At 41.8% G+C, this 27,619-nt stretch overlaps 1 protein-coding gene and 1 pseudogene across 2 annotated transcripts; both read right to left on the reverse strand.

The window, feature by feature from the left end:
• Nucleotides 1-5,443: 5,443 nt before the first annotated feature.
• LOC145348403 (small ribosomal subunit protein uS17 pseudogene) lies at nucleotides 5,444-5,885 on the reverse strand (annotated as a pseudogene).
• Nucleotides 5,886-10,701: 4,816 nt separating this feature from the next.
• Nucleotides 10,702-25,086, reverse strand: LOC145348404 (protein FAM78B). 2 transcript variants are annotated; one of them, XR_013887932.1, is made up of 3 exons: nucleotides 24,234-25,086; nucleotides 12,531-13,168; nucleotides 10,702-12,381 (listed from the first exon to the last, which is right to left on the reverse strand). XR_013887932.1 is itself a non-coding variant. In XM_080196624.1 (2 exons), exons 1-2 carry the CDS (start codon nucleotides 24,494-24,496, stop codon nucleotides 12,646-12,648), a joined length of 786 nt encoding a protein of 261 aa, XP_080052750.1. In that variant the 5' UTR covers nucleotides 24,497-25,086; the 3' UTR covers nucleotides 10,702-12,645. The 2 variants fall into 2 exon arrangements, 1 of the variants encoding a protein (XP_080052750.1); XM_080196624.1 differs by having other exon boundaries at nucleotides 10,702-13,168.
• Between the last annotated feature and the right edge of the window lie 2,533 nt (nucleotides 25,087-27,619).

A 27,619-nucleotide genomic window follows, 5' to 3' on the forward strand; every position in this document is an offset into this window, starting at 1 on the left:
TCTGCATCATTTAACTTCTCAGTTCAAAATCTCTTGCATTTCAATGTCTATCTTAATTCTTTATTATTTGATGGGATGTGTGTGTCACTAGCATGGCCAGCATATGTTGCCCATCCTTAATTGCCCTTGAACTGAGTGGCTCGCAAGATTAAGAATCAACTGCATTGTTGTGGTTCTGGAGTCAAGATAAGGACAACAGGTTTCCTCCCTGAAAGGAACGGCATTAGTGAACCAGGCAGCTTTCTATGACAATCAATGATAATTTCATGGCCACATTACTGAGATTATTTTTATATTCCAGATTTTATTAAGTGAATTCAATTTTTCATGGTGAAATTGGGATCTGAAGCATCCCAAGCATGTCCCCACAGCATTTGCCTGGGTCTCTGGATGACTAATCCAATAACTTTATCACCAAACCACATCTCCCATCCATCCTTGATCCCTTTCCACCCCCCTGCCCTGACGCCTCAAATAATTGGAACAATCTTTTCTACCTTTCATAATTTTAAGCACTTCTCCATAATCTACATTGTTCTAACACAAAAAAAATCACTTTCAACTCTTTTTCTCAAATTTGTATTTCCTCAGGCGAGCCTTCAATTCATCAAAAATCCTTAGACTGCACTTGCCAAATCCATGGCCACTTCCATCTAGAAAGACAAGGGCAGCAGATACATGAGAATACCACCACCTGCGAGTTCCTCTCTAAGTCACTCACCATCCTGACTTGGAAATATATCACCATTCCTTTGTGATTGCTGGATCAAAATCCTGGAATTCTTTCCCTAATGGCTTGTGGGTCAACCCACAGCACATGGACTGCAACAATTCAAGAAGGCAGCTCACCTTCACCTTCTCAAGGACAACTAGGAATGGGCAATAAATGCTGGCCAGCCAATGACGCCCATGTCCCACAGGTGAATACAGAAAAGTATTCTACACCCTCTTAAAAGTTGCATTCTACATTCTATATTTCCATTCTATATTGTGGAGCTCAATGGTGCCCACAGCATGCTAAGAAAGGATTGTGTAGGATCATCATTACTTCTTTGCTTTTATTTTCTCTGGCTGCAATTTTCAGATTTTGGCAGGCACACTGGTTCTGGCCACTTCTGCTGAAGGTTGAAGGATTTGTGAGAGCTCAATCACATGTAGGCATATTGTACATGCACCAGAATCACGCATGGTGGGTAGATTGTGATGCCAACAGCTTTTATTGGCTAGTTTGATGCATGTTCTGCCAATTTGGAATGTGCAGGTCCAGTTACCGCCCTCTTCTAATCACTCCCAGTGGAACAATTGAATGCTTGACACTCTTCCCCCAACCCCACTAGCAGTATTCAGAGACACAACCATTCAACTTGCAGGTCAGAGCGTTCTTGATTTATTTTTGCTTTTGCAAAGTCTGTGGAAGCACTGAGGTGTGTTCGTCACCTGTTTTGGCTTTTTTTTAAAGAACTGTTGCGACATCCTGACACAGCAGACGGAGGAATTTTTTAAGTTTAAAGCTTATTTTATTATTGTCACAGGTATGCTTACATTAACACTGCAATGAAGTTATTGTGAAAATCCTCTAGCCGCCACACTCCGGCACCTGTTTGGGTACACTGAAGCAGAATTTAACATGGCCAGTGTTAAAGTTAAAGTTTATTTATTAGTCACAAGTAAGGCTTACATTAACACTGCAATGAAGTTGCTGTGAAATTCCTCTAGTCACCAACTCCAACGCCTGTGAGGGTCAACGCACCTAACCAGCATGTCTTTCAAACTGTGGGAGCAAACTGGAGCACCCAGAGGAAACACACGAAGACACAGGGAGAACGTGCAAACTCCACACAGACAGTCTTGCAACCTGGGAATCAAACCCGGGTCCTTGGCACTATGAGGCAGCAGTGCTAACCACTGTGGTACCTAACCAGCATATCTTTGAGAGTCTTTCTACTAGTTATGGATGCTTTAGTTGTAGTCATTCTTTACCTACAACTCGTAGAGCACAGACTGCAGAGAGTGAAAACTGTGCACAGAGGGAGAAGGTAGGAAGCTCTCCATAGGTAGTTTTACCTAGGGTTTTGATACAGTGGATACAGAGAGAAATATTTTTCCTGTGGAGAAGAGCATAACTAGAGGACATCAGTAAAGGAGAGTCACCAAGAAATGTAATAGGCAATACAGAAGAAACTTTGCTCCCTAAAGTTTTTCAAGCATGTGGAATTCATAATCATAGGGAGTGATTAAAACCAGTGGTATAGATACATTTAATGAAAAGTGATTAAAACCAGTGGTATAGATACATTTAATGAAAAGCAATATAAGCATTTAGGGGAATTGGGGATAGAGGGTTACGTCGTCTATAGGCCCCCGAATAATGATCTGGAGGCGGGGCGGGCTGTTAACGCGCAAATAAGTGCAGCGTGCAGGAATGGAACGGCCGTAATTATGGGAGATTTCAATCTGCATATTGATTGGTCGACCCATGTTGGACGCGGTGGGCTCGAGGAGGAGTTCTTGGAATGCTGCCGGGATAGTTTCCTTGAACAGTGTGTGTTGGAGCAGACGAGGGAGCGAGCTATCTTGGATCTGGTGTTATGTAATGAGGCGGGTAGAATTAGGGACCTTGCGGTGAAGGATCCTCTTGGGGAGAGTGATCATTGTATGGTGGAGTCTCTGGTGCAGATGGAGGAGGAGAAAGTGGGTTCCCGGACACGCGTCCTTTGTTTGAACAGAGGGGAGTACGGTAGGATGAGAGAAGAATTGGCGAATGTTGACTGGGGGAGCGCGTTGGAAGGTAGGTCTGCTGAGGATCAGTGGAGGATCTTTAAGGAGATCTTTCTTGGTGCTCAGCAGAAATTTATTCCAATGGTTAAAAAGGACCGTAGGAGGAGAGGTAATAAGCCGTGGATAACGAAGGAGGTGAAGGAGAGTGTTAAATTAAAAGCGGAGGCGTTTAGAGTAGCTAAGAGTAGTGGGCGAGAAGAGGATTGGGAGAGGTTTAAATGTCAACAAAGATTGACAAAGAAGTTGATAAAGAAGGGTAGGAGAAACTATGAAGCTGGGCTAGCGCTTAATATAAAAAAGGATAGCAAGAGTTTTTATAAATATATAAAAAGGAAGAGGCTGGCTAGGGTGAACGTTGGACCCTTAGAGGATGAGAGGGGGGACTTAGTGGTAGGGGATGGGGAAATGGCTGAGGTCTTGAATAACTTTTTTGTTTCGGTCTTCACGGAGGAAGACGTGAATAATTTGCCAGGTGTTAGCGATGGAAAGGTGGTAGGACTGGAGGGTCTCAATGACATTATTGTTACGAGAAAGGCGGTGCTCGACAGACTGGAGGGACTGATTGTGGACAAGTCCCCAGGACCGGATGGAATGCATCCGAGGGTTCTGAAAGAAATGGCGGAGGTGATAGTGGATGCCTTGGTGGTTATTTTCCAAACGTCGCTGGATTCCGGGGAAGTGCCGGAAGATTGGAAAGCAGCTAATGTTACACCGTTGTTTAAGAAGGGTGTCAGGCAAAAGGCAGGGAATTATAGGCCGGTTAGTTTAACGTCTGTTGTAGGTAAAATGTTAGAATCCGTCATCAAGGAGGAAATAGCGAGGCATCTTGAGGGGAATTGCTTGATAGAGCAGACGCAGCACGGTTTCATTAAGGGGAAGTCGTGTCTGACAAATTTATTAGAGTTCTATGAGGATGTGTCTAGGGTGGTGGATAGAGGAGAGCCGGTGGATGTGGTCTTTCTTGATTTTCAGAAGGCGTTTGACAAGGTACCTCACAAGAGGTTATTGCAGAAGGTAAGGGGGCATGGAGTTGGGAGTAGGGTGTTAGCGTGGATAGAGGATTGGTTGTCAAATAGGAGACAGAGAGTGGTGGTTAATGGGTGTTATTCGGACTGGCGGTTGGTAACTAGTGGAGTGCCCCAGGGGTCGGTGCTGGGGCCTCAGCTATTTACCATTTATATAGATGATCTGGAGGAGGGAATCGAGTGTATGGTGTCGAACTTTGCTGATGACACCAAGATTGGTGGAACGGCAAATTGTGCGGAGGGTGTGGAGAGTCTGCAGAAGGATCTAGATAGGCTGGGCGAATGGGCCAGGAAATGGCAAATGGAATTTAATGTTGGCAAGTGTGAGGTGGTCCACTTTGGTAGGAATAATGGTAGGAAGGACTATTACTTACGGGGCGAAAAACTGCAGCAGGCGACGGTGCAGAGGGACCTCGGGGTCCTTGTGCATGAGTCGCAAAAACCCAGCCTGCAGGTGCAGCAGGTGGTCAGGAAGGCAAATGGGATGCTGGCCTTCATAGCGAGGGGGATTGAATATAAAAGTAGGGAGGTCTTGCTGCGGCTGTATAGGGCACTGGTGAGGCCGCAGCTGGAGTACTGTGTGCAGTTTTGGGCGCCGTACTTACGCAAGGATATTTTGGCCTTGGAGGGAGTGCAGAGGAGGTTTACTAGGCTGATACCGGAGTTGAGGGGGTTGAGCTATGAGGAGAGGCTGAATAAACTGGGCTTGTACTCGTTAGAGTTTAGAAGAATGAGGGGAGATCTCATTGAGACATATAAGATGATGAATGGGATGGATAGGATAGAGGTGGAGAGACTCTTCCCGCTCAGAAAGGATAGTAGGACTAGGGGGCACAGCCTCAAGATAAGGGGGGGGCGGTTTAGAACGGAGTTGAGGAGGAACTTCTTCGCTCAAAGGGTGGTGAATCTCTGGAATTCTCTGCCCGTTGAAGTGGTGGAGGCTGCCTCGCTAAATATTTTTAAGACGCGGGTTGATGGGTTTTTGATAAGCGAGGGGATTAAGGGTTATGGGGAGAGGGCGGGAATGTGGAACTGAGACATGACAGATCTGCCATGATCTTATTGAATGGCGGGGCAGGCTCGAAGAGCTGGGTGGCCTACTCCTGCTTTTATTTCTTATGTTCTTATGTTCTTATGATAAATTTAGATGAGGAAAGATGGGAGGAAGCTTGAATGGAGCATGAACAATTGCTGGACTGCTACAGTGCCACATCCTATGTAATCCACGAAGAGCCCCAGAAGAGCAAGCTGCCTTTAAGAGATGCAGGCGAGCTGGAACATATGCTAGATATACATGCTATGTTGTACACCATATTGAGTGTGCAGCCAGTCAGCAGTGCATTCAGTGCTAAGTTGTGAGCTGAAATCATTGAAATCAAAAGGCAATGCAAAGTCTGCATGTTGCCAGCTACCTCAAGGCCGGGTGGGTGCTACTTGCAAAATATGAGCCATGAAAACAGGAGCAATCAAAATTTTTCCCCTCTGTCTTTTATGATAAACTCTAAAATAATGTTAACTTTTTATGGTCTTAACATGAATTGCTGCTTTTAAAGTACTGTGAACTTGTACCCGCCAAATCCTTCTTTTTTTTTGTCTGTTCACAAATGATTTATTGCGGCTGACTTACTTTACAATCATATTCAAAATTTCCTGCACTGTTTCTTGGCTCCTGCGGTTTTAGTGACCTTGAGGACATTGAAAGGCACAGTCTCACTGAGGGGCCAGCACTCCCCCCACAGTCACACTGTCCCCAGATATGTTCTTGTGTTGTTTCTCAAAGCGGTTGTACTTCCTGATGTAGTGCAGCTAGTCTCTGCGAATAACAATGGTCCAGCGCATCTTCATCTTAGTCACAACACCTATCAGGATCCGGCCCCAGATTGACACATTGCCTGTGAGTGGACACTTCTTGTCAATGTAAGTCCCATCAATGGCCTTGCATGGAGTCTTGAAACCCAGACCTACGCTACGATAGTAGCGGGGAAACTTTTCTTTGCTGCCTTCACCTACAAGTGCCCTCTTCTTGTTCTGGATGATGGTGGGCTGCTTTTGATAAACTCTCTCAGTCTGGTTGTCCGCCATCTCACGCCTCAATCGGGGGAAGAGCTGAGCCTATTGTCACTCAGAATAATTACTGCCTGTACATTTTCTAGCAAAATGTATCACATTGAATTTCTCCTGACTCTTTTTAGCAGCATCCACCATTTTATTAATATTTCTTTGGAGCATCCTCTTACTTCCTACTTTGGTCTCATTAACATGCTGCAGTGCCACTCCTTCTGGACCTATTATCAGAATCTTTATATATTTTACTTTTATTCACAGAAGATGGAGTTCATTGGCAAACCCAGCAATTATTGTCTATCTTTAACTGCCTGTGAGAAGGTGGCGGTGAGAACTGCTTCCGACAGAGTGCCAGGGTTTTAACCTAATGATAATGGCGGAACTGCAACAAATTTGCTGATCAGGGTGGTGTGCAGTTTGAGGGGATACTTGCTGGAGTTGGTGTCCCCATGCTGACCTTGACCTTCTAGGTAGAGGTCACAGGTTTAAAAGGTGCTGTCAAAGGAACCTTGGTGAGTTGATGTAGTGCATCTTCTAGATGGTACCAACCGCAGCCACTGGTGAGTGAATATTTAAGATGGTGGATGGGATTTCAACCAAGCCTGCTACTTTTCTTTTGCACAGTGTCGAGCTTCTTGAGCACTTTTGGAGCACTGTGTGCCCAGGCAAGTGGAATGTCTTCTGCCACACTCTTGACTAATGCGTTATAGGTTTTGGAAAGTCTGTGGGGAATGAAGAGGTGAGTCATTTATCACAGAATTCTGAGCCTCTGTCCTCCTCTTGTAGGCACAATATTTATGTGTTTGGTCCAGTTAGTTCTAATCCATGGTGACTTCAAACTTTGATGGTGTAGGACTGGGTGATGGTAATTCTATTTTCTGTGACAGGGAGGTTGTTATAATCTCTTGATAGTCTTTATCTGGCACATGTATCGTATGAATATTACTTGCTACCTATCAGCCAAAGTCTAGATGTTGTCCAGATTGTACTGCATATGGACACGCAATGCTTCATTATCTAGGAAATTGCAAATGGAATTTTGCAATCATCAGCAAACATCCCACCTCTGGCCTTATGTAGGAGGGTGGCTCACTGATGAAGCTGCTGAAGATGATTGGGCCTGGCACCTTAGGGAACTCACACAGCAATTGCCTTCAATAACCACAACCCTTTTAATTTGTCAGATTACACCCAGTGAACAGTAGCGGCCCCCGATCTGAACCCCACGTGACAACACTGTCCACTCCCCACCTGAAGACCTGTCCTTAAACTCTACTGTTTCCTCCCTTCTAACCTGTTTTAGAACAAGTGTGCTTCCCTTCCACTAACAACATACCCTTTAATTTTCTCAAAAAGCTTTTCTAAAGCTCATATATATTACATTCTCCTTATCTATAATGTCTCACATCTCCTCAAAGAGTTCTGAGGTTTGCCAATCACTACCATCCCTTTTAAAATCCCTGCTGGCTACTTCTAACTGTATTCTCTTTATCTTGGTTTGTGCTAATGCTTTCCTTAATTAGTGATACCAGAATGTTTCCTACGAAAGAGGTTGATTTAACTGGCTTGTAATTAACTGAGTTGAATCTGCCACCATTTGAAAAATGGATACTACCCTGGCCACTCTCCCATCGCACTCAGTTATAATTAAAATATGACATCTCAGTTCTCAGCAATTTTCTTCTTTAGATCTGAGAATTAACACTTACCATTAAAATATTTTAATGGCTCTATCACAAATTAACTATCTTTCTGAGGGAGTATGATCTGATAGATTGTGCCTTGATAACTTGTTGTGTTTGTTAAAAAAATGTTCAAACCTCATTTATTATCTCCGGTAGAATTGCCACATAGCTAATAGAAGCAATTTGGGATCTTCAAAGTAGCACTGTGGATTCTTAACCAAATTATCAATGACAAAATGATACAAAAATCTTGTAGAATCGTGCAGAAATATGAACCAGAGAAATAGAGTGATATTAATTAATTAAGTGTGATATCTGTTAATTTAACCCGTCTTAAAATGTGCATCTGATGTATATGTAATCATCAAACGCAAACAAAATTACACATGGAGTACTAATTTCTTAATATTTCTACTGTAAGCATGGCATGCCTGTAATAACATACATCAGCTTTTTATGCAATATCTTTAAACCTGCCTCTTTTTGTAGTTTCGAACAAGGATGTGAAACTAGATGTTCACCTCTCATCAAGTCACAGCTTTTAAAATCATGTGTTAGTGTGTGATATGCACCAAAGCACTGATGCATACATCATCAAGCCCAAGTTGCATGAGCCTTGAGTAGTGTTGAATCATTATGCACACAGCTTCTTCCCAGTCTTAATGTTACCCATTTTGTAATTTAGACAAATGCAAAAATCCACAAACAATGATCTATGCGACACACAATTGATTGAGAAGTGAGCTGTCAGTTAATTGATTTATTCAGAGGACAGCTGGCTGGTGGAGTGAATTACAATCTGTCTCAACACTCCAGGGACCTGGAGGAGGATCCAGTGCAGACGGTTGAGAGGAAAATATCTTCCCTCAGATGGCAATTAAAGTACCTAAAAAAACAAGAGAGTTTGGATTATCTTAATCCAGCTCCCAGAGGTGCCCATCTATCTGCAATTTGCCAACAACTGATTTTATTTCGGAAACTTCACTCAAAGAGCTATTAACAGTGGCTGCTGAAGAAAAGGAAAATGTCATGTTAGTGGATTAAGGATGTTATTCTGAAGTTGTTTTTTTTTAAATCAGGCTTTGATAGTTAATCATCTAAATTGCGGTATGCTATATAACATTTATTTTTCATATAACTTGGATCTGTGCCTCTTTTATGCTGTTTAAAAATATTTTGAACTGAGGTACAGTTTGGATAATTTTTAATCAGATTTTATTCCTGATTTTCTTTTCTACCTCTTCTCCTGGAGTTATCAACTTCCTGTGGCATACTTGGGAGCCAACCATCTCCCAAGCATGGGCCAGCAGTTACTGAACCTTGTGTGGACTGTTACAACTGAACTCCATCTAGTCATCACAGGTGCCTAGAGGTCCCAAAGTAGCATTCAACAGCAGGAATCCTGCCCATTCTCTCCCCTTTGTAACCTAAACACATTGGGGCCAATTGTAGTATTCTAATTGTAGTTTCATCTGAGATCAACTAATCCCAGCATACAATCAGTATCAAACAGTCTTTCCAGCTCCTAAGGCCATGTTATGGATTTCCACAAGAAAAGCCCCCAATAATTCATTACTCTCTTTACCATGTTAATTTTTCAAAATTATATTGTAACCCATTTGAATATTTTTGCAATAGCCAAAGTTTTAGTGAGATTTAATAGTTAATAGGATTAATTTCTCTATTAACGTTAACAACTCACATTTCTGTAGCACGTTTTATTATACTGAAACCTGATGCTTCACACGAGCAAATCAGATGAAAGTTGACACCAAGTTGACACAAAGAAGTAAATATTAGGACAAGCTTTCTCAGAGAGATAAGTTTTGAGGAACATCTTATGTGGGAGAGAGGTGGAGTAGCTTAGGGGTCAAGGCATGGATGACAATAGCCTGGCAAAGAAAGTGAAGGGATGCCCAAGAGGCCAGGGTTGAAGGAATGTAGATCTCTCTGTAGATACTGGAGGAGGTCACAGACATAGTAATGGGTGAAGCTAAAGGGAGCTTTGAACTTGAAAGAGAACTTTCAAGTCCCCCTGTTAAAATGTAGGCAAATTATTCTCACATGAATGCATTTCATGTTCATCTAATAACATCATGCAGTGTTATTTTCAGGTTGTAGACTTCAATGTAAGTGATAGCCACATAGACAGGTCTCCTTGTTGACTGGCACTTGTCCGATCATATTTTTCAATCTTGTACATTTTAAAACACTCAATGTATCCTTTTCAAAAAGAAAAATAGCCCTTAAAGCACTATTTGCATTTCTGTCACATTTTATATCTAATTGGACTGTTGGCACAAAAGCAATCCCTCACTGCAGGAAAAGTAGAGTACAACACTGATCAATTCAGCAATAAATCTGTGCTATTCCCATTGGAGTCTGAAAATTGTGCACTTAGTTTGGACAGTGTATTAGGAGGTATCTCCACTGCAACTGCCCTGAAATCAAAAATGAAACAGTGCGGAGGCTGGAAATCAAAAATAAAAACAGAAAATGCTGCAAGTTTCAAATCAGTGACCTTTCATCAGAATTCCTGGTGGAAGACCATTGACCTGGAATGGGAATTCAGTTTCTCTCCCACAGATACTGTCTGCTGAGTCTCTCCACTATATTATTTTCTGAGGTTTATTTTAATTGCAGCTACTACAATCTGCACTGTATCTGATTATGGAACTGTGGGCAACCAAAAGATATGTGTCATTCTGCAACACTGTTAATGGTCATAAAATAAAATCAGAAAATGGTGGAAATACTCAGTATCTGTGGACAGAGAAACAGAGTTAACGTTTTTGTTTAATGATCCTTCGAGCATTGTAACCCTTAAGTCACCCAGGGGAATAAAGATTTTGCAACTCAAAGCTTCCCCTTGCACCTAAATAAGGAAACAAAATATGACCCATACAATAGTTTAATGGGATGTATTTGAAGAGGTGAATATCTCTTTTTTTTCGAGTACCACCACACAGACCTGTCCTATATTTAGGTTCACAACATAGAGCAAGTTTGTAGCTTTTCTGATCAAGCAAACCCAGGAATCTCCAAATTGAGAAGAGGTGTTAAATTAATATATTTCATTGCACTTAGAAAAAAAATTGCATTTTTATTCCATTGTTTTCCAGCAATGAATGTGACATATCATATTCCAGTATAAATGAACAAAATCAAAGTGCAATCTCTTAGTTACAGAAAATGCATGCAATCTACCAACCAACAGCTTGTCACCTTTCGACCTCCAATTCACAGATTAGTGAGCCAAACATCTGCCAAACATCTGTGCTCCAGGGAGAGCCAGGTATGCGGTAGATCTCACTAGTTTATAAGGCACGCTACAAAGCCAAGCTTCTTAGCAACACAACCAATCAGTTCATTTCTTTTTCCCAGATGAATACTTTTTTAGCATTTGATTTTAAAATCATGGACTCAATTCACAGTTTTTTAAAGAAAACTTGTTACAAAAATGGCATGACTTATAAATAACAAAACACAATTGGCATAATATTTAGATGGTAAATACAATGTGTACATACTCAGATGGGAAATTTAAGTATGAACTTTTTAAACATACAATGGTTTCAATTTCTGGATTCATGCTGAACCAATCAGAGATAGAATCATAGAATCTTACAGCACAGAAGGAGGCCATTCAGCCCCCTCATACCTGTGCCAGCTCTCTGAGAGAGCTACCAATTAGTCCCACTCTGCCACTCTTTCTCCAGAGCCTTGCTATATCCAATTCGCTTGAGACCTAGCCAGAGCTGGGATGAAACGGAGGTGACAGATGCTGATTATGTCACATTGCCAATGAGCTCACCCTGGCCCTCGCTTTATGCTTTGGGAATGACTGTTCACACACAAGAAACTGATCACTCTTACTCACCAAAATACTGCTCATTGCCCATTTCCGTTACAGGTGATAGCACCCTTTTAATAATACTTCCCCGCATCAACCCAGTAAACAATAAACTGCAACTGACCTCGCAGTACTCAGATAGAGCACTGCGTTTTAATCAAAGTGCCAAAGGTGCAATGTGGAACCATATCAAATAGCATTCAAATGCGAATATCTAATGGTTAAAGAGCTTATGTCCGGCCCACTCATGAGCCAGCATGTAAATGGAAAAAAACTCTTCTTCTGCCCGAATTAAACTGGAAGAGGTCAGAACCATTGTATTAGCTAGCAGAACTCCTAACCAAACGTCTAGCTTCTCTGTTATGACAACGTGTACTGACAAAAACACGGTAAATTAATACAAAATTGTTCTTTTTATTCTAAGGGCTTCGCTGTTTGTGCCGTGATAAAAGGCATGGGTATTCTAAAGAAATCTTCGGTTGGAATCACTGTGGCACAATGCGTTAAAGTCCCAGCCACTTTGGCATCTAAAGTTTGAAAAACGATCACACCAAAATAAATGCAGAGCGTCACATGGGAGGGATATTTTGTTCTCCCCTCATTCCCTTAAGGTTTCAATGCAGTCCCATGAAAAACATTCCGAATTAATGTTGCTGTTTTAATATTTTTTTTAAAAAAATCATTCATTTGACTGCGACACTTGTGATATAGGCTCGAAATTACTCACAACACACAAAAACTGAATGCACATGGATATTCCGAACCATACATCTTCTTAATACGAGGTGCATGCAAAATAGATTATCCATTAATCCGTCGAATAATTAGACAAGTTAACAAGAGTAAGGAAGCATCGTCTTGACTTGAAGCCTGCACTGTGGAGCGACACCAGCTCCCAAACGATTACAAAATAGTGGTACCTTATTTCCGTCACATTTCAGCACCACGGCCAGTTCATCTGGACTGAGAACTTTGCCTTATCAAAAAAAACAAAAAGAATCAAGTGTTACCAGTGGGGTTTTTACAGTCGAATGACTTTTGTAAACAGCCACCCGAGATCCCGTGATGTACATTTGAACCAAAGGCTTCATTCACCTCCTTCAAACAAGTGCATTGCCTACATACCAAGAATGAAGGGAAATCCAACATTGCTCGCTCCTTGCTGCTGAATGAAATTGGAGGTGTATAAAAAGTCGCGCGTCCTTGTGAGGGTTCCTTAAATAGCTGCAAGCCTCTAATACTATTTGGGAGGTATGACAACTAGAGGTAGACCACGTTTGGGTCTCCACATTAAAACCTGGGCGTCGTTTGCATTGGGCTTCACCAAGGCATTTGGAGGTATGGGCTCCATCCTGGTCAATATCCGAGGTTGTTCCTGCTGTGTCCTTCCAACCAGTTTAGCGCGGTAGCCCAACGGGTTCGATGGGTCAACTTCTATGTCAACGCGCATTCTCCATTTGATTGTCTGAAGTAAGATCTTCTCCTTGCTGATCGTGTTCATGGCTACTAGCCAGGTGGTGAAACTTTGGTCTCTTTTAATCCTGGTTAGTTGGGGCACGTTGCTCTCGCTCACAGGTACTGCCCATGTCACACTCGGGTAAAAATTGTCATTCATGCTGACTGAGAACCGAGACGCCTTGTTGATGGGACCGACCAGTGTTACCGTTTCCGTGGTGTTACCATACCATGGGTAGCTCACTCCATCAGAATCACTAATCGCCTTAACCCTGCCTTCTCGCAAATCAGGAAGTTCCCAGCTAGACCTGAATACAGAGAAATATAAATAAGCATTATCTGCAGACAGAGAGAATAATGAACACTTTACCAACCACATCAATACAGAGTGAACATTTAAAATAGTAGCGACGTTCAGAGGGCAACTGGTACTGTAATGGAAGAGTTGGGGTGCTGGAAGGGATGAGTTGAATGACCTTGGTTGACATTTTATGTAGTCCATTTAGTTGTTTATTTAGTTGTCACAAGTAGGCTTACATTAACACTGCAATGAGGTTATTGTGAAAATCCCCTAGTTGCCACACTCCAGAACTGTTTGGATACACTGAGAGAGAATGTGGCATGGCCAATGCACCTAACCAGCACGTCCTTCGGACATGTGGGAGGAAACCAGAGCGCCCAAAGGAAACCCACGCAGACATGGGGAGAATATGCAGGCACCGCACAGACAGTGACCTTACCAGGAACCAAACCAGGTCCCTAGCACTGTGAGGCAGCAGTGCTAATTGCTGTGCCACTGCGCTGTCCCAATATTAATGTGAAATTTGATCAAAGCTTTCATAGAATCCACAGTGCAGAAAGAGGCCATTTGGCCCATTCAGCCTGCACCGACAATAATCCCACCCAGGTCTATCCCCGTAACCTATATATTTACACCCCTAATCTCCCTGACACTAAGCGGCATTTAAGGTTTTTAAAGATTTAAGATTTTAAAACTGAGATTGATATATTTCTGAAAGTCAGGTTATTTGGGAATATAGGACAAAGGTCTTTGGTTTTAGGTGGTTTAATTGAATAGGCATGTAAGGGATAAATGGATTACTCCTGAGTTTATGTTCCTCGTTTACACGTTGATCTGTTTTCATAATTAGGAACAAATATTTTGTGCAATATCATTTTATATCGATAAGTGACCAGACTTTAAAATATTGAATTGAAATGTCATTAGGTGTTGTGGTAATGTAAAATCCAGATTTTTGAATTGCTGCCAGGGAATATAAAGGATCTCCACCAATTTCACAGATTTCATCAACCCAACTGCTTCTCCGCACTACTGGTTTAGCTCCATTTGAGTTCTGAGGAAGTGGGTACAATGATTGAACTGTTTTAATAGTGCCTTTTAACTACATTACTATTGCCGAGTAAGGCATTATCAGTATTACCTTATGTCTGATATATGGAAGTGCTGTCGATTACTTAGAGCCACAAGGTCATACGGTACAGCCCATCAAATCTGCACTGACAGAACTACACTAAATCTACTCTAATCCCACTTTCCAGCACTTGGCCTATAATCTTGAATGTTATGACATTTCAAATGCTCATCCATTTTTAAAGGTGTGAGATTTTCCGCCTTTACTACCCTTCCAGGCAGTGCATTCCACATTCCCACCATGCTCTGGGTGAAAAAGTGTTTCCTCAAATTCCCTCTAAACCTTCTGCCCCTCACTTTAAAATTACGCCCCTTTGTTATTGACACTTTGACTTAGGGGAACCGCTGCTTTCTATTCACCATGTCCATAACTCTCATAATCTAATATACCTCAATCAGGTTCGCTCTCAGTATTCTCTGCTCTAAAGAAAATAACCCAAGCCTATCAAGTCTCTCTTCATAGTTCAAATGTCCATCCCAAGCAACATTTTGCTGAATCTCCTCCACACTCTCCCCAGAGCAATCACATCCTTCCTATAATGAAATGACCAGAACTGCACACATTACTCCAGCTCTGGCCTAACCAAAATTTTGTACAGCTCCAACATAACCTCTCTGCTCTTAAACTCTATGACAGGACTGACAATGGCAAGTGTTCCGTATGCCTTCCCAATTATCCTTTTGACTTATTCTGTTCTCTTCAGAGATCAGTGGATAAGCACCCCAAGATCCCTCTGTTCCTCTGAGCTTTAGTGTCCTGACATTCATTGCACATTCCCTTGTCTTGTGCATCACCTCACATTTTGCAGGATTAAATTTCATCTGCCATTGACTGATCTGTCCATCTGACCAACCCATCTATATCTTCCGGCAACCTAAGACCTTCTTCCACCCTGCCATTCTTTGTCTCATCTGCAAATTTACTTATCATTCCACCCCCCCCACCACCCCATCACATTCTCATCTATATCATTTATACATATCACAAACTGTAAGCAACCTACCACTGATCCCTGTGGTAAGCCACCTCTTTGGTGTTAGGAAAGGGCAGTTGATGAATCAACTTGTTCTTGTTCATCAACATTCTCCCTTTTTACTTTGAAACATACTGAGGAGAAAGGGAAAAGATTTAATATAAAAACAATATTGCTTATGTCTGTATGTGTCTATTCCATCTGAGAAATGCAAAATTCATTACCAAGTGTGTCAACTGATATAATTTACTGCACTGTTTGCTCTGTTCCTCACAGAAGATAGTCTGAAAGCAAAGATAAATTAGTTCTACTGTCATCTGTCCATATATTAACTGCCTCCGGTTGTCTTCCAAAGGAAAATCCTCATGATTTACACTATCCCTTTTACCTCCTTCAATTACAGCACTCCAATTCTTCGCACTTCATACAATCATAGAATCCCTACAGTGCAGAAGGAGGCTATTTTCATGCACCAACCACAATCCCACCCAGACACTATTCCCGTAACCCCACATCTTTACCTTGCTAATCCTCTGACACTAGGGTCAATTTAGCATGGCCAGTCAACCTAACCTGCATATCCTTGGACTGTGAGAGGAAACTGGAGCACCTGGAGGAAACCCATGCAGACATGGGGGAATGTGCAAACTACCCACAGACAATGACCCAAGGCTGGAAATGAACCCGGGTCCTTGATACTGTGAGGCAGCAGTGCTAACCACTGTGCCACTGTCCGCTGCCCACTTGTACATGCTCCTGCCCATCTGTCCCACTGTTTGCAGCTCTGCTGTTTGGCTCTTAAGCTCTGGCATCCCCTTCCTAAAACTCTTCATCTCTCCTCTCCCATTTAAAATGCTACTTAAACTTTACCTCTTTGATCTAGTTTTCAGTCAATTGCCAGAATGCTCCTTCTTTGGCTCTGTTTAATTGTTTTCTGAATGTGTTCTTATGAAGTGCCTTGGCAAGGTTTGTTACTTTAAAGGTGCTATATAAATACAAGTTGTTGTAGTGCCAAAGTAACTCCTCCAGGATAGACTATAGTTTTAAAAGCGCCATGTGCTAATCCCTCGAGTAACACTCATATCAGAAATTGTATAATTGCGCGTGGTGGAACAAATGAGTTTGTCAAGTGTTGTCATATTGCCAGTTCATTAGGTTGCACAATCTAATCCAGTTTGTTTTGGGGGAAGGGAGGAAACATGATGTTGGCGTGTTACTTAGGTTTCCCCAAGTAATAAAAAGTTTACCCGATGTATCAACGATAGAATGAATCTTAGGTTAAAACTGCTCTCCTAACAGAAAGCAAGCAATATTCCTGCAATGTTCCAGTGAAACCCAGTGCAAACAGAAGGAACAGCGCCTCATCTTCCCATGAAGCACTTTACACCTTTCTGGATTTAACACTGAGTTCAACAACTTCAGACCATAAACTTTCTTCTCCATCTTGACCCCCCTTTTTAATCCCATTTTTGTCCCAACACCCCACAAACAGGTCTGTCACTTGCTCTTAAGTTTTGCTTTCACAGAGCACTGACCTTTATGTTGCTGTTAACATATTCTGCTGTCTTACCTTTATGCCACTATCTGCACCCCCTTTAGTCTTACCATTAACACCCCCTTTTGTTTACTGACCATAACATATTTGTCAAATTTCTCCTAATTCCCACCTATCTCAGACTTTTTATTCTGCTCTGCTTGTTCCAAGCCTTCTTTTCTGGTATCAGATCCATCACATGTTTCCCTCTCTTTAACTCTGCAGAAGAGTCACACAGTCATGACTGAATGATAGAACAGACTTGATGGGCCAAATGGCCTAATTCTGCTCCTGTATCTTATGGTCTATGGCCTTACCTTACCAGACCTTAACTCCTCTCTCCACAGATGTTACCAGGCTTACTAATTTTTTCCAGCATTTTCTGTTTTATATTATAGAAGCGATATCACTTGCCGATTTCTGACAAACACTTTATTGTAGCCTATTATCCCAGAGATGATAATTGGAAATTGACACCACAACAAGATTTACACGTAGCGGTTTGAAAAGTCAAAATGAAAACCCAGTTTGAGAACACTTATGATTCTAAAACAAATCTTTTGGAAAATAATTTTGAGAAGCCTCTATTGGAGCGATTATTTTGTGCAGTAAATACAGCTTGTGAGGACTGAATTTCGATATTCCTATTCATTGTAACCTTTCTGAAAACTGTTTAGCACTGACAATTGTAAACAGTGCAAAACTGACAAGACCCAAAGAGCCTAAATATTTAGAGATATGATTTTGCCACAAGACTATACAGGGACACAGAATAAATGGGAGTAAATCTAGTTTAAGGGTACATTGCACCATTTTGCTCTCCGAGTGTAGAGCTTTCTGTGATGGCAGTGCTTATGGGATATTTACTTTGTGAGGTCAGTCTCCTCCATTTGTAAGCAGCCAATTATGAACTCCAATTTTCCAGTTATGAACTCTAATCGATATGAAATCTACACGAGCTATGGGTAGGGGCTCTACTAGCCTCTGTCATTGCACAGCAAAGATTTTTCCATTTGAAAATGTCAGTTAAATGTTTTAAAATAGAATATGGAAGATTGAGTGGGCCATAAGTTGAAATTTAGACCTGCTATATCTTGGGATCTAAGGACAGAGCTTTGATTCCCACTAACTCTTTCCCAAGCAGTGAGTTCTAAAATTAGTTGTGCCATCAGGGCACTGCACCCAGCAAAAGCCAGTCACCTCCCCATTAAAAGGAAGGATGTGTTTTTTTTCTGGATGACAAAGCAGCATTGGTGGAGGTAGGGGAGCTCGACTGGCTAGTACATGGCACAGTGAGTTATATTAAAAACTAGAGAGAGAAAAAAATTGTGAGCAAAGGCTAAGACTTATAAAATATGCATCGTTAAGTTCAAAAGCTTGTCTGGTATACTACTTTTCTAACCTTGAATCATGAAGAAATGGCAGAGTTAGGAATACAGGAATAGAATCATAGAATCCCTATAGCGCAGCAAGAGGCCATTTGGCAACAATCCCACCCAGGCCCTATCCCAGTAACACCCATGTCTATACCCTGCTAATCTCCCTGACACTAAGGGTCAATTTAGCATGGCCAATCAACCTAACCTGCACATCTTTGGACTGTGGAAGGAAACTGGAGCACCACAGCAACCCACACATAGGTTGAAGCCCTTCAGCCTTACCCTTAGCCAGTTCCTGCATTCAATGAGAACACTTAAGTTATGAAGAGAAGTTGGGTAGGCTTGGGCTGTTTCCGTTGGAGCAGAGAAGACAAAGGGGCAATCTGATCGAGATGTACAAGATTATGAGGGATACGGACAGAATGGATAAGAAACAGCTGTTACCGTTTGATGAAGAGTCAGTCATGGGGGACATAGGTTCAAGATGAGGGACAAGAGGTTTAAGGGGTATGTGAGGAAAAACCTTTTTACCAAGAGGGTGATGACGGTCCGGAATGCGTTGCCTGGGAGGGTGGTAGAGGCAGGTGGGCACACATCCGTTAAAAAGTATCTGGATGAGCACTTGGCACATCATAACATTCAGGACTATGGGCCACGTGCTGGCAGATGGGATTAGGTAGGAATTTAGGTGTTTCTAATGTGTCAGTGCAGACTCAATAGGCTGAAGAGTCTCTTCTGCTTTGTATGATTCTATGGTTGATTTGTGACCTAACTTCACTTGTCCCTTTGCCCCATATCTTTTAATCTATTTGGCTAACAAAAATCTATCAATCTCAGATTGTACATTAACAAATTATCTTGCATCAATTACTATTTCCAGAAAAGTGTTCCAAACTTCCACTACCCTTTGCCCATAGAAGTGTTTCCTAATTTTACTCTTGAAATGTCTGACTATTTTTAACCCTCTTTCCCCTTTTCTTAGACTCCCCAACCAGCAGAAATAGTTCCACTATCCATTCTATCTGTTCCCCTCCTTTTTGTCTTTTAGACCCCTGAAAATCTTTGGCCATGCAAAATAGATAAGTCTATTGATACATTTATTTCCCATGGCCTCTCCATATTTCCTTCATTTGTATGTATTTCTATAGGGAAACGGTGAGACTATAATTGGTCCTTGGTATAACTCCATTACTGTGCTGCTAATGTCCCATAACATGAAACAAAAATGCCATCAGTAAATGATTGTTTATTAATATAATTGTTTCAAAAGCCAGGAATCCAAATTATCTGCAAACCGGTTTAATTTCTAAGAACATTAAAAAGAAACATGAAAAATCAAATTACAACAGGGACACTCATCTCAGCCAACCTACTGTATTGAAATTCACTCACTCCACCACTGGCACACCATTGTTACCATGGCTACTGTGTATACCATCTACAAAATGCACTTCAGCAATTCGCCGAGGCTTCTTCCAAGCTTGTGACCTCAACTCCCCAGAACAAAAATAGCAGGCACATTGGGAATGCCCCACCCCAAATTCCCTTCCAAGTCACAGAGGTCCCAACTTAGAAATATGTCACTTTCCTTCACAATCTCTAGTTAAAACCTTGGGACATCCTATATGACAGCACTGTGGGGGCATCTACACCACAAGGACTGCAGTGGTTCAAGACACCTCAACACTATTTTCTTAAGGGTAGTTAGGTGAGAGATATTCAAATCCCATGAACGAATAGAAAAGATTAAATGCTGTTTATTTCTTTTCCAATAGATTTTTTCTTTCATGGCTTAGTTCAATACAAGAAAATTAACAGTTCACAATAAACAGGATTACTTTCAAAATAATTAATATTCTCTAGTTTCTGCCTTCAAGTTGATACTTTTATTTGATTAAAAATATCCTTTTATTGACACTGCTGTAGTGGAAGCCTTTTTATGAAGCCTTTCAATTTGCCAACTGTCTTCTAAAAAATAACCAAAAGCTCAGCAGAAACAGTAGCAAGGCTTCACTCTAATAAACTGTGCTGTTCTTCATAGAAGTGGCTCAAATAAATCACCCTGCAATAAAAACACCACTGTGATATAGTGAGGTCACCCCTCAAGCAATCAGCAATAGTCTTGTGGAGATTTTGATTACATTGCCAGTATGAGGAGTTGCATCTGACTGGTGTGAAAGCAAATGATAATGGTATGGTTGTGTACAAAGGTCTAGTGTGAGTATGTGCAAAGTGTGGAAACTGTTCTAAATCTTCCATTGCAGGGTAAAGTGAGTTAGCAATTTATCGAACTGGAACTGAACTAATGATGGTGGAGGGGTGAGTTGCAGTTGAGCGGGAGTAGGCTGAAGGTATATAGCACATTGCAAGTTTCAATCATGTTAAAGATTTGTGTTGTCTTCATTCAATCGTCCAGAAATACTCTCTTAAATGAGTAAACTATAGTGGCCAGCAAAACACTTTAGTCACTCAGTGTCCTCATAACTACCCCACTCTTGATGGATGTCAATTTAAAATAAAACTGTGAATTTACAAATATCTGGTCAGATATTTAAGTAAATTATAGTTGCCATAATTGGGTATTGTGACATTCTACCAAGGAAGGGATAAAATGTAGTTCAGAAAGGTTATGACGTACCTAATATCTATGACTATATATTTATTACGAGACTGCTTACAGTTATCCGTTGTGACTGTAAATTAACTGGATATGACTGATGGAAAGGAAGCTCTAACTGAATGAGTAGAACTATCCTTCATAGACTGCAATAAATACACTCATTGAACAGGGCAAAAATAGTATGTATTCAGTACTGTAAATGTACCAATCTCTTTGTAAGAGATGGTTCAGGAAGAACAACTTGATCCTTAGCTCAGTAGAGCTAAGCACAATTCTGATTCAAGGTTAGAAGTGTAATGTACTTATGACTTTTCCTACTTACTCCTTGTCTATCAAATTCTTCAGCTAGACTCCATTATTAAATGCATAATCCCCAACTACCAATCCTGAATTTCACAGATTTCCATTGCTCATAGTGGTTTTATTAATTCATTTTTTAAAATTGCCTATGTTAGCACACCAGAAGACTTGGTGATTATTAATATACCACAATATATGGAGAGAGAGACAAAGTCATCAGCTTTTTAAAACTGGAGATTACTGTTGAATAAATTAATAAGGCAAATGGAGCCCTTTTAAAATATAGTACAATTCGTAGAAATATTAACCCAAGTCTATTCCCTGGCCATAAAAATAACTAGGCAAACACTACACTTTGAGCTGTAAATGACAATTAAATCATTCCTCTAAATACCTTTTTCTATTCAAAGGCATAAATAACCATTCAAATTAATTCCCCCATAAATTGATGTAAATACACAGGAGAATAGTACAAAGCTTTTAAAAAATCCTTTATCCATTGAAAGGATTTTTAAACAGTAGAGTTCTCGAGTGTGGGTGGGTGAGCAGAGGAGACATCAGCCAGCAAGTCAAGGGCCTACAATACACTCATCGATGAGGAACAAAATCTAGGCTACACAAGAAAGAGATGATAATTTAGCATTTTAAAATTGAATACATATATGAGGCATATTGGTTGCTATTTATCCTGGCCTTCAAATCCTGCCATGGCTTGCCTCTCCCCGTCTTTGTTGTCTCCTCCAGCCCTGACAAAATCTGTGCATTTTGGCCCTTTGCCCGTCTACAATTTTTTTTGCCACTCCACTTTCAGCTTTCTGGGCCTAAGCTCCGGGACTTCCCTCCCCAAACCTTTCTGCGCCCCTCTCCTCCTCTAGTTTATCTTCCAAACCTGCCTCTTTGACTAAATTTTTGGTTACCTTTCCATTTATCATAGAAACCCTACAGTGCAGAAAGAGGCCATTCGGCCCATCGGGTCTGCACCGACCACAATCCCACCCAAGCCCTAACCCCATATCCCTACATATTTGCCCATTAATCCCTCTAACCTATGCAGGACACTAAGGGGCAATTTTAGCACAGTCAATCAACCTAACCCGCACATCGTCGGAGTGTGGGAGGAAACCGGAGCACCTGGAGGAAACCCACACAACATGAGGAGAATGTGCAAACTCCACACAGACAGTGACCCAAGCCAGGAATCGAACCCAGGTCCCTAGAGCTGTGAAGCAGCAGTGCTGACCACTGTGCTACCGTGCCGCCCTGGTGTGACTGGTGGCACTGTTTTTTTTAACAATGGTTCTTTTAATACTTCGAAGGATGCTATAGACATACAAGTTGTTGTTGTTGCTGACAGATAACAGTTATCTGCAAACTTTTGCACTCTTGAAGTAGTTTGATATAGTTGGATCCCGGCAACATTACAAAGAAGCACTTTCCTTTAGTTGCTTTAAAGCTTTGTCAACATGATTTAGTTTGCTGCCCAATGATGTGACAAGATATAAACATGGCGGGCATGAAGATATTGACTGGTGATGTGAAGGACAACATTTTAAGTCAGCTTTGTGGCAAGGACAATGAAATGACATGTAAGACAACAGCAATCTATCCATATCACATCACTGCTCTCAGCTATGTAAAGCACTTGGAGATGTGCTATATTTGGCGCCTGCCAGAGTTCTTGCTTGTCCAGTATTGATTGGGAACTTCAACACAAAGGGGGAAAGGTTCAGCCTACACAGTCTCTTTTTCTACAGTCTATTTTGAAATTCACAGCTCAGTGAATGTGCTCAGCACCAAGTCATGTCAATAAAGCAGAACCAGGCTTTAATGGACTGTTGCTATATTTTAACCATAGTCTTCTGAGAACTGGCAGAAGTTTACATCTAAAAGGTGGCGGGGGGCGGTGAAGAGGGGACGGTGATGTGAAACCGCTTTCAAATTACCTAAATGTTTATTTAGGGGCTGGACGATTTTGACATTAAACATAGCTCGGTCGTTTGTAAGATAAAAGATAAAAAGATCTGAGAGGCTCCCCGGAGTTCTTCTGTGTTGCTCTGAAATAGTGTAATGCATTCCCAGATTCATGTGCAGAAAGATGGAACTGTCCCCGCAAAGTATCAAGACACTATTTTCGAACTTGCAATTTTACTGTCAGTGGGACTGAATCGTTACGCCCCGTGTTCCCTGCGTCCAACAAACGAACTCCAAATCAAGTCCAATACATTTATGTTGCAGAATAAAGCCTGACTTCTCCCGATCGTTAAGGAGAATGCGGAAGCTCGAGTTGGAAACTGTCACAGTGCCCGTCGTTTCAATGCAAAGAAAAAGCCTTTAATTTCCAATCGGCTATTTCATCATCGCTTGAAAGTTGGGTCGCAATGATTAAAAAGCAACTTCAGCCTAGCTGATCACAGCTGGTTTATTGAACATAATTTTAATTCGTGGGACTGATTTGAGGCCGTGATGTGAATCATAGACATTGCAGATTTAAATATGCACCCAGTTTCTAACAGTTTCTAACAGTTTGTGTGGTAGACAGTCAGTTGGAAGGCATGGAAACACCGCAGCTACATTAATATATAGTCATATTTAACTATCTCACTGAGACATGACTCCAGCTCATAGAGAGAAAGGTGGGCGGTGAGCATGTTTAGTCTGAAAGTGTTGGTCTGCACAGAAAATTAACCGTTTGTCTACATAAAGCAGCAATGCTACTCCCGCCACTACATTTGAACAAAAATATAGCGGGTGTCGCAAAGGGACGCGTTGACTGACCATGCAGTGATAAAATAATAGACAAATCCTGCACATTAAAACATAAAACAAATTTCCACTTTATTTGCATTCGGTGCAATGGAATGAATTCCTCACCAGTGCACAGGTCGCTGCAGTCACAACACCTATTCACCACAGCCGAACTGCACAATTAGTATCAACATTTAAATAAGGTGATAGGTTATGCAATTTCATTTTGGATTTAGCGATGCAACTGTTATTTTGTGTGTGTGTGTTTTTTTGGACTGGTCGTGTTGCAATGCTCACTGTTGTCTATGAATGAACATAGCACACGGGTGCATTGCAGAATGAAATGTCAGTGCATGGCATATATACTATACCGTGTTAAATTCCCTTACATTCCGAGGTCGCTGTAAGTGTTGAAAAATTCCATTTGGTTGCAAGCTTGGATCCATCCAACTACCCACGTTTCATTCCTGGGGACGGGAGGCATCACCACCCGGGCGGATGCCTTGAAGTATGGTGTCTTGTACCGTAAGACAATGGGGGAATTTTCCTCTATTAGAGTTGGGCACTGATCAATCGTAGCAGAAACGTCATACACCACTATATTCTCTCGCCGTATCCTTGATTTGCAAGTTATACTCTGAATACAACCCATCCTTCCAGGCTTAATATATATACATGGATGTATATATAGCAACAAGATTGCAAATAGAGGTTGTGCCCAATTCAGCACCGGCACAAGTCGATCTTGCTCTGCGCGTCAATTTCGATACAGTCTTTCCGTCTTCAGTTTGAACTCGTCATTTGGGTCCGCCGGGCTCCAGTTCCTTCTCTTTTTCTCCCCCCTGTGTGTTTTTCTCCTCCTTATTGTCATGTCACAAACGGCAGGAAGCAGGAGGAAGACGAGGCAACATATTGGCAAAAAGATAAGAGGGGCGAGAGGATATGCGGGTTTCCCGTTGCAAGAGAGTGGCACTGGAAGCAGAGGAAAGGCACTGTGACCACTGATTCCAGCATAGTCTGCATCTGTTTTGGAGCCACATAGAACAACACAGCCTTTCTTCTCCCCTCATAGATAACGGTTAGTGAACTGCTGGCTCCATCCCTCCGTGAAATCAGGAATGAATCCACCTCGAGACGTCAAGAAAAAATAAATCCGCGCCTTCCCTCTTTTTTTAAGATAAAAATGTACGTTTACACGGCAGGGAGAGAGTGTCTTCATTGTCTGCCGTACAGCACGCTGTCCATTGCACTGATGCTGAAGATGAATGCGGTTGGCTGTGAGAGAGAGAGAAAAAAATCCTTTTTTCGTGCCTCCTGGGACCCCATAGGCTGGAGATCCCCCAGTAAAGCAGGATCAAGAGAATGCTCTCCCGCAGGCTCAGGATTCCCGGGGATTAGCTGTCGAGCGGCGCCCCCTTATGCACGACCTGGTTCCACTGAAATCCGTGGGTTGAAAAAATCGCACCGCTCCTATGATGACTGAATCAGATGATATGCACAAGCTCAGCCCAGCAGCTCAGAGCATCGGAATGGAGCACAGGGGGAAAAAAAAAGATTTCATACCTTCGAAAAGGGAATCGAGGGTGGCAAAAGGATATGTAAACTGAAGGTGGCAAAAGATGCGCAAGTTGGGTTGCACATCTGGAATGATAGTGGAATGTGTTATGGAGACAAATCCTACACGTCTGTGTGCCGGGGATCAAAAGAACCGTCAATATAAAATTAAAAAATCATGCACACTATGCGAAAACTGTTCTCAAAAGTCCAGACCTGATGAAGGTGTCCCGGAATCCTCACCCTTTTTCTGGTGGGTGTATCTCCTACGTATTTCCAGCATTTATGGTACAACACGCACTTTTGCTGGATTGAAAGGAATTGCAAGTTATTTTAATAATCACAGACTGACAATTGAATCAACACAGTCAGACGTAAATTTGCCCGCAGATTTTGCATAACTACGAACTGCATTCTGCAAACTTCTGCGGAAAGAGGAAAATCAAAAAGAGCAACGATTACATTTGGCAATCGTTAGACGTTTTCAATACACTGCGTACTGAAAAACTGTTTTGGTAGCTCTCTGCCTCCCCTCTCCCCCGGCCCCCACCCCAGAGTGAGAGGATTGAATACTTTCTACAGATGTCAGCTGAGGCTCATTGATAGCAGTGGCGCCTCGAAGAGTCAGAAAGTTGTGTGCTGAAGTCCTTATCTGGAGATTTGAGCCTAAAATCGGGGCTAACAGTGGAGTACTGAGAAGACACTAAACTGAGGCCCTCTCAGGTTCCAGCAGCGGCTGCCCTGATCAATAGTTTATCACACAACCAACATCACTAAAATACATATTGCTCTGAGCAAATTCTATGTACTGTGTTTCCTACATTACCACAGTGACAAGGGGTGGCATGGTGGCACAGTGGTTAGCACTATTGCCTCACAGCACTAGGGACCCAGGTTCAATTCCTGACTTGAGTCACTGTCTGTGTGGAGTTTGCACATTCTCCCTGTGTCTATGTGGGTTTCCTCTGGGTGCTCTGGTTTCTTCCCACAGTCTAAAGATATGAGGGTTAACAGCATCGGCCATGCTAAATTCTCCCTCAGTGAACCCGAACAGGCACCAGATTGTGGCAACTAGGGGATTTTCACAGTAAGTTCAGTACAACGTGAAGGCAAGCTAATTGTGATTAATAACTAAATTTTATAAACAAGCTACTTTTGGAAACAGGAGAAGTTTTACCATTCAATTAGATCAGAGCTTTCCATATCCTAACTTCACCTACCTTATTGCCATGTATATTCCTTAATCATAGAATCTCTACAGTGCAGAGGGAGGCCATTCAGGCCAACAACCCCACCCAAGCCCTATCCATGTAACCCCATGTATTTACCCTGCTGATCCCCTGACACTTAGGAGCAACTTAGCATGGTCAATCAACATAATCCGCACAATCTTTGGACTGTGGGATGAAACCGGAACAACTGGAGAGAATGTGCAAACTCCACACAGACAATCACCCAAAGCTGGAATTGAACCCAGGTCCTTGACCCTGTGAGGGAGCAGTACTAACCACTGTGCCACCATGCCACCTAAGCTTAATACCTTGGCAAGCAAAAATCAGATTTAAAGTTAGTAAGTGGCTAAAATCACTGCTTTTTATGGGAGTTTGTTTCACAAGTCTACCACACCGTGAGTAACAAAGTGTTTGCTAACTGTTGTCTGTTTTTAAAGGTATTTCCTTCTGTTGTAGACTCTCCATCAGCAGAAAATGTTTCTCTCTAGCTGCCCACTCAATTTCTTTCAAAACGCTTAAAAAACTACAAATCATGGCTGAACCATTTGTATTCTAGGAATACAATCTCTCATCATTATCTCCCTTGACTCCTGGCAATATTCTACTGAACCTGCTTTGCAATTCCAAATCCCACATTTCATTTTTAAGATACATGTCCAGAACTGCACTTAATGTTCCAGATCTATTCCAACCAGAGGTTGGTATAGCTGTAGCTAAACCTCCTTCCATTTATTCTTGTCCTCTAATTATAGTGGTTAACATTCCATTAGCCTTGTTGATTATCTTTTTGTACCCGGCTACAACATTTCGGTGACCTGTGTCCCTGGATCCCTACGTCTCTTTGGGCTTCAACTGTTCCTAATTTTTCATCACTTAAAAAATACAAACTTCTATCCCTTTTTATCCAAATTGGATAACAGGGCAGCTTGGTTAGCACTGCTGCCTCACAGAGCCAGGGAACTGGGTTCAATTCCTGGCTTGGGTCACTG

Source organism: Carcharhinus amblyrhynchos, chromosome 9, assembly GCF_965287045.1.
Source record: "Carcharhinus amblyrhynchos chromosome 9, sCarAmb.v2.hapA, whole genome shotgun sequence".
Classification (NCBI taxonomy): Eukaryota; Metazoa; Chordata; class Chondrichthyes; order Carcharhiniformes; family Carcharhinidae; genus Carcharhinus; species Carcharhinus amblyrhynchos.

Coding starts and splice junctions, on each gene's coding strand:
- LOC145348404 (XM_080196624.1), bottom strand. CDS start 24,496: ATGGGTTGTATTCAGAGTATAACTTGCAAATCAAGGATACGGCGAGAG. Junction 13,169..24,233: donor ACTTACAGCGACCTCGGAAT/GTAAGGGAATTT, acceptor CTCTGTATTCAG/GTCTAGCTGGGAACTTCCTG.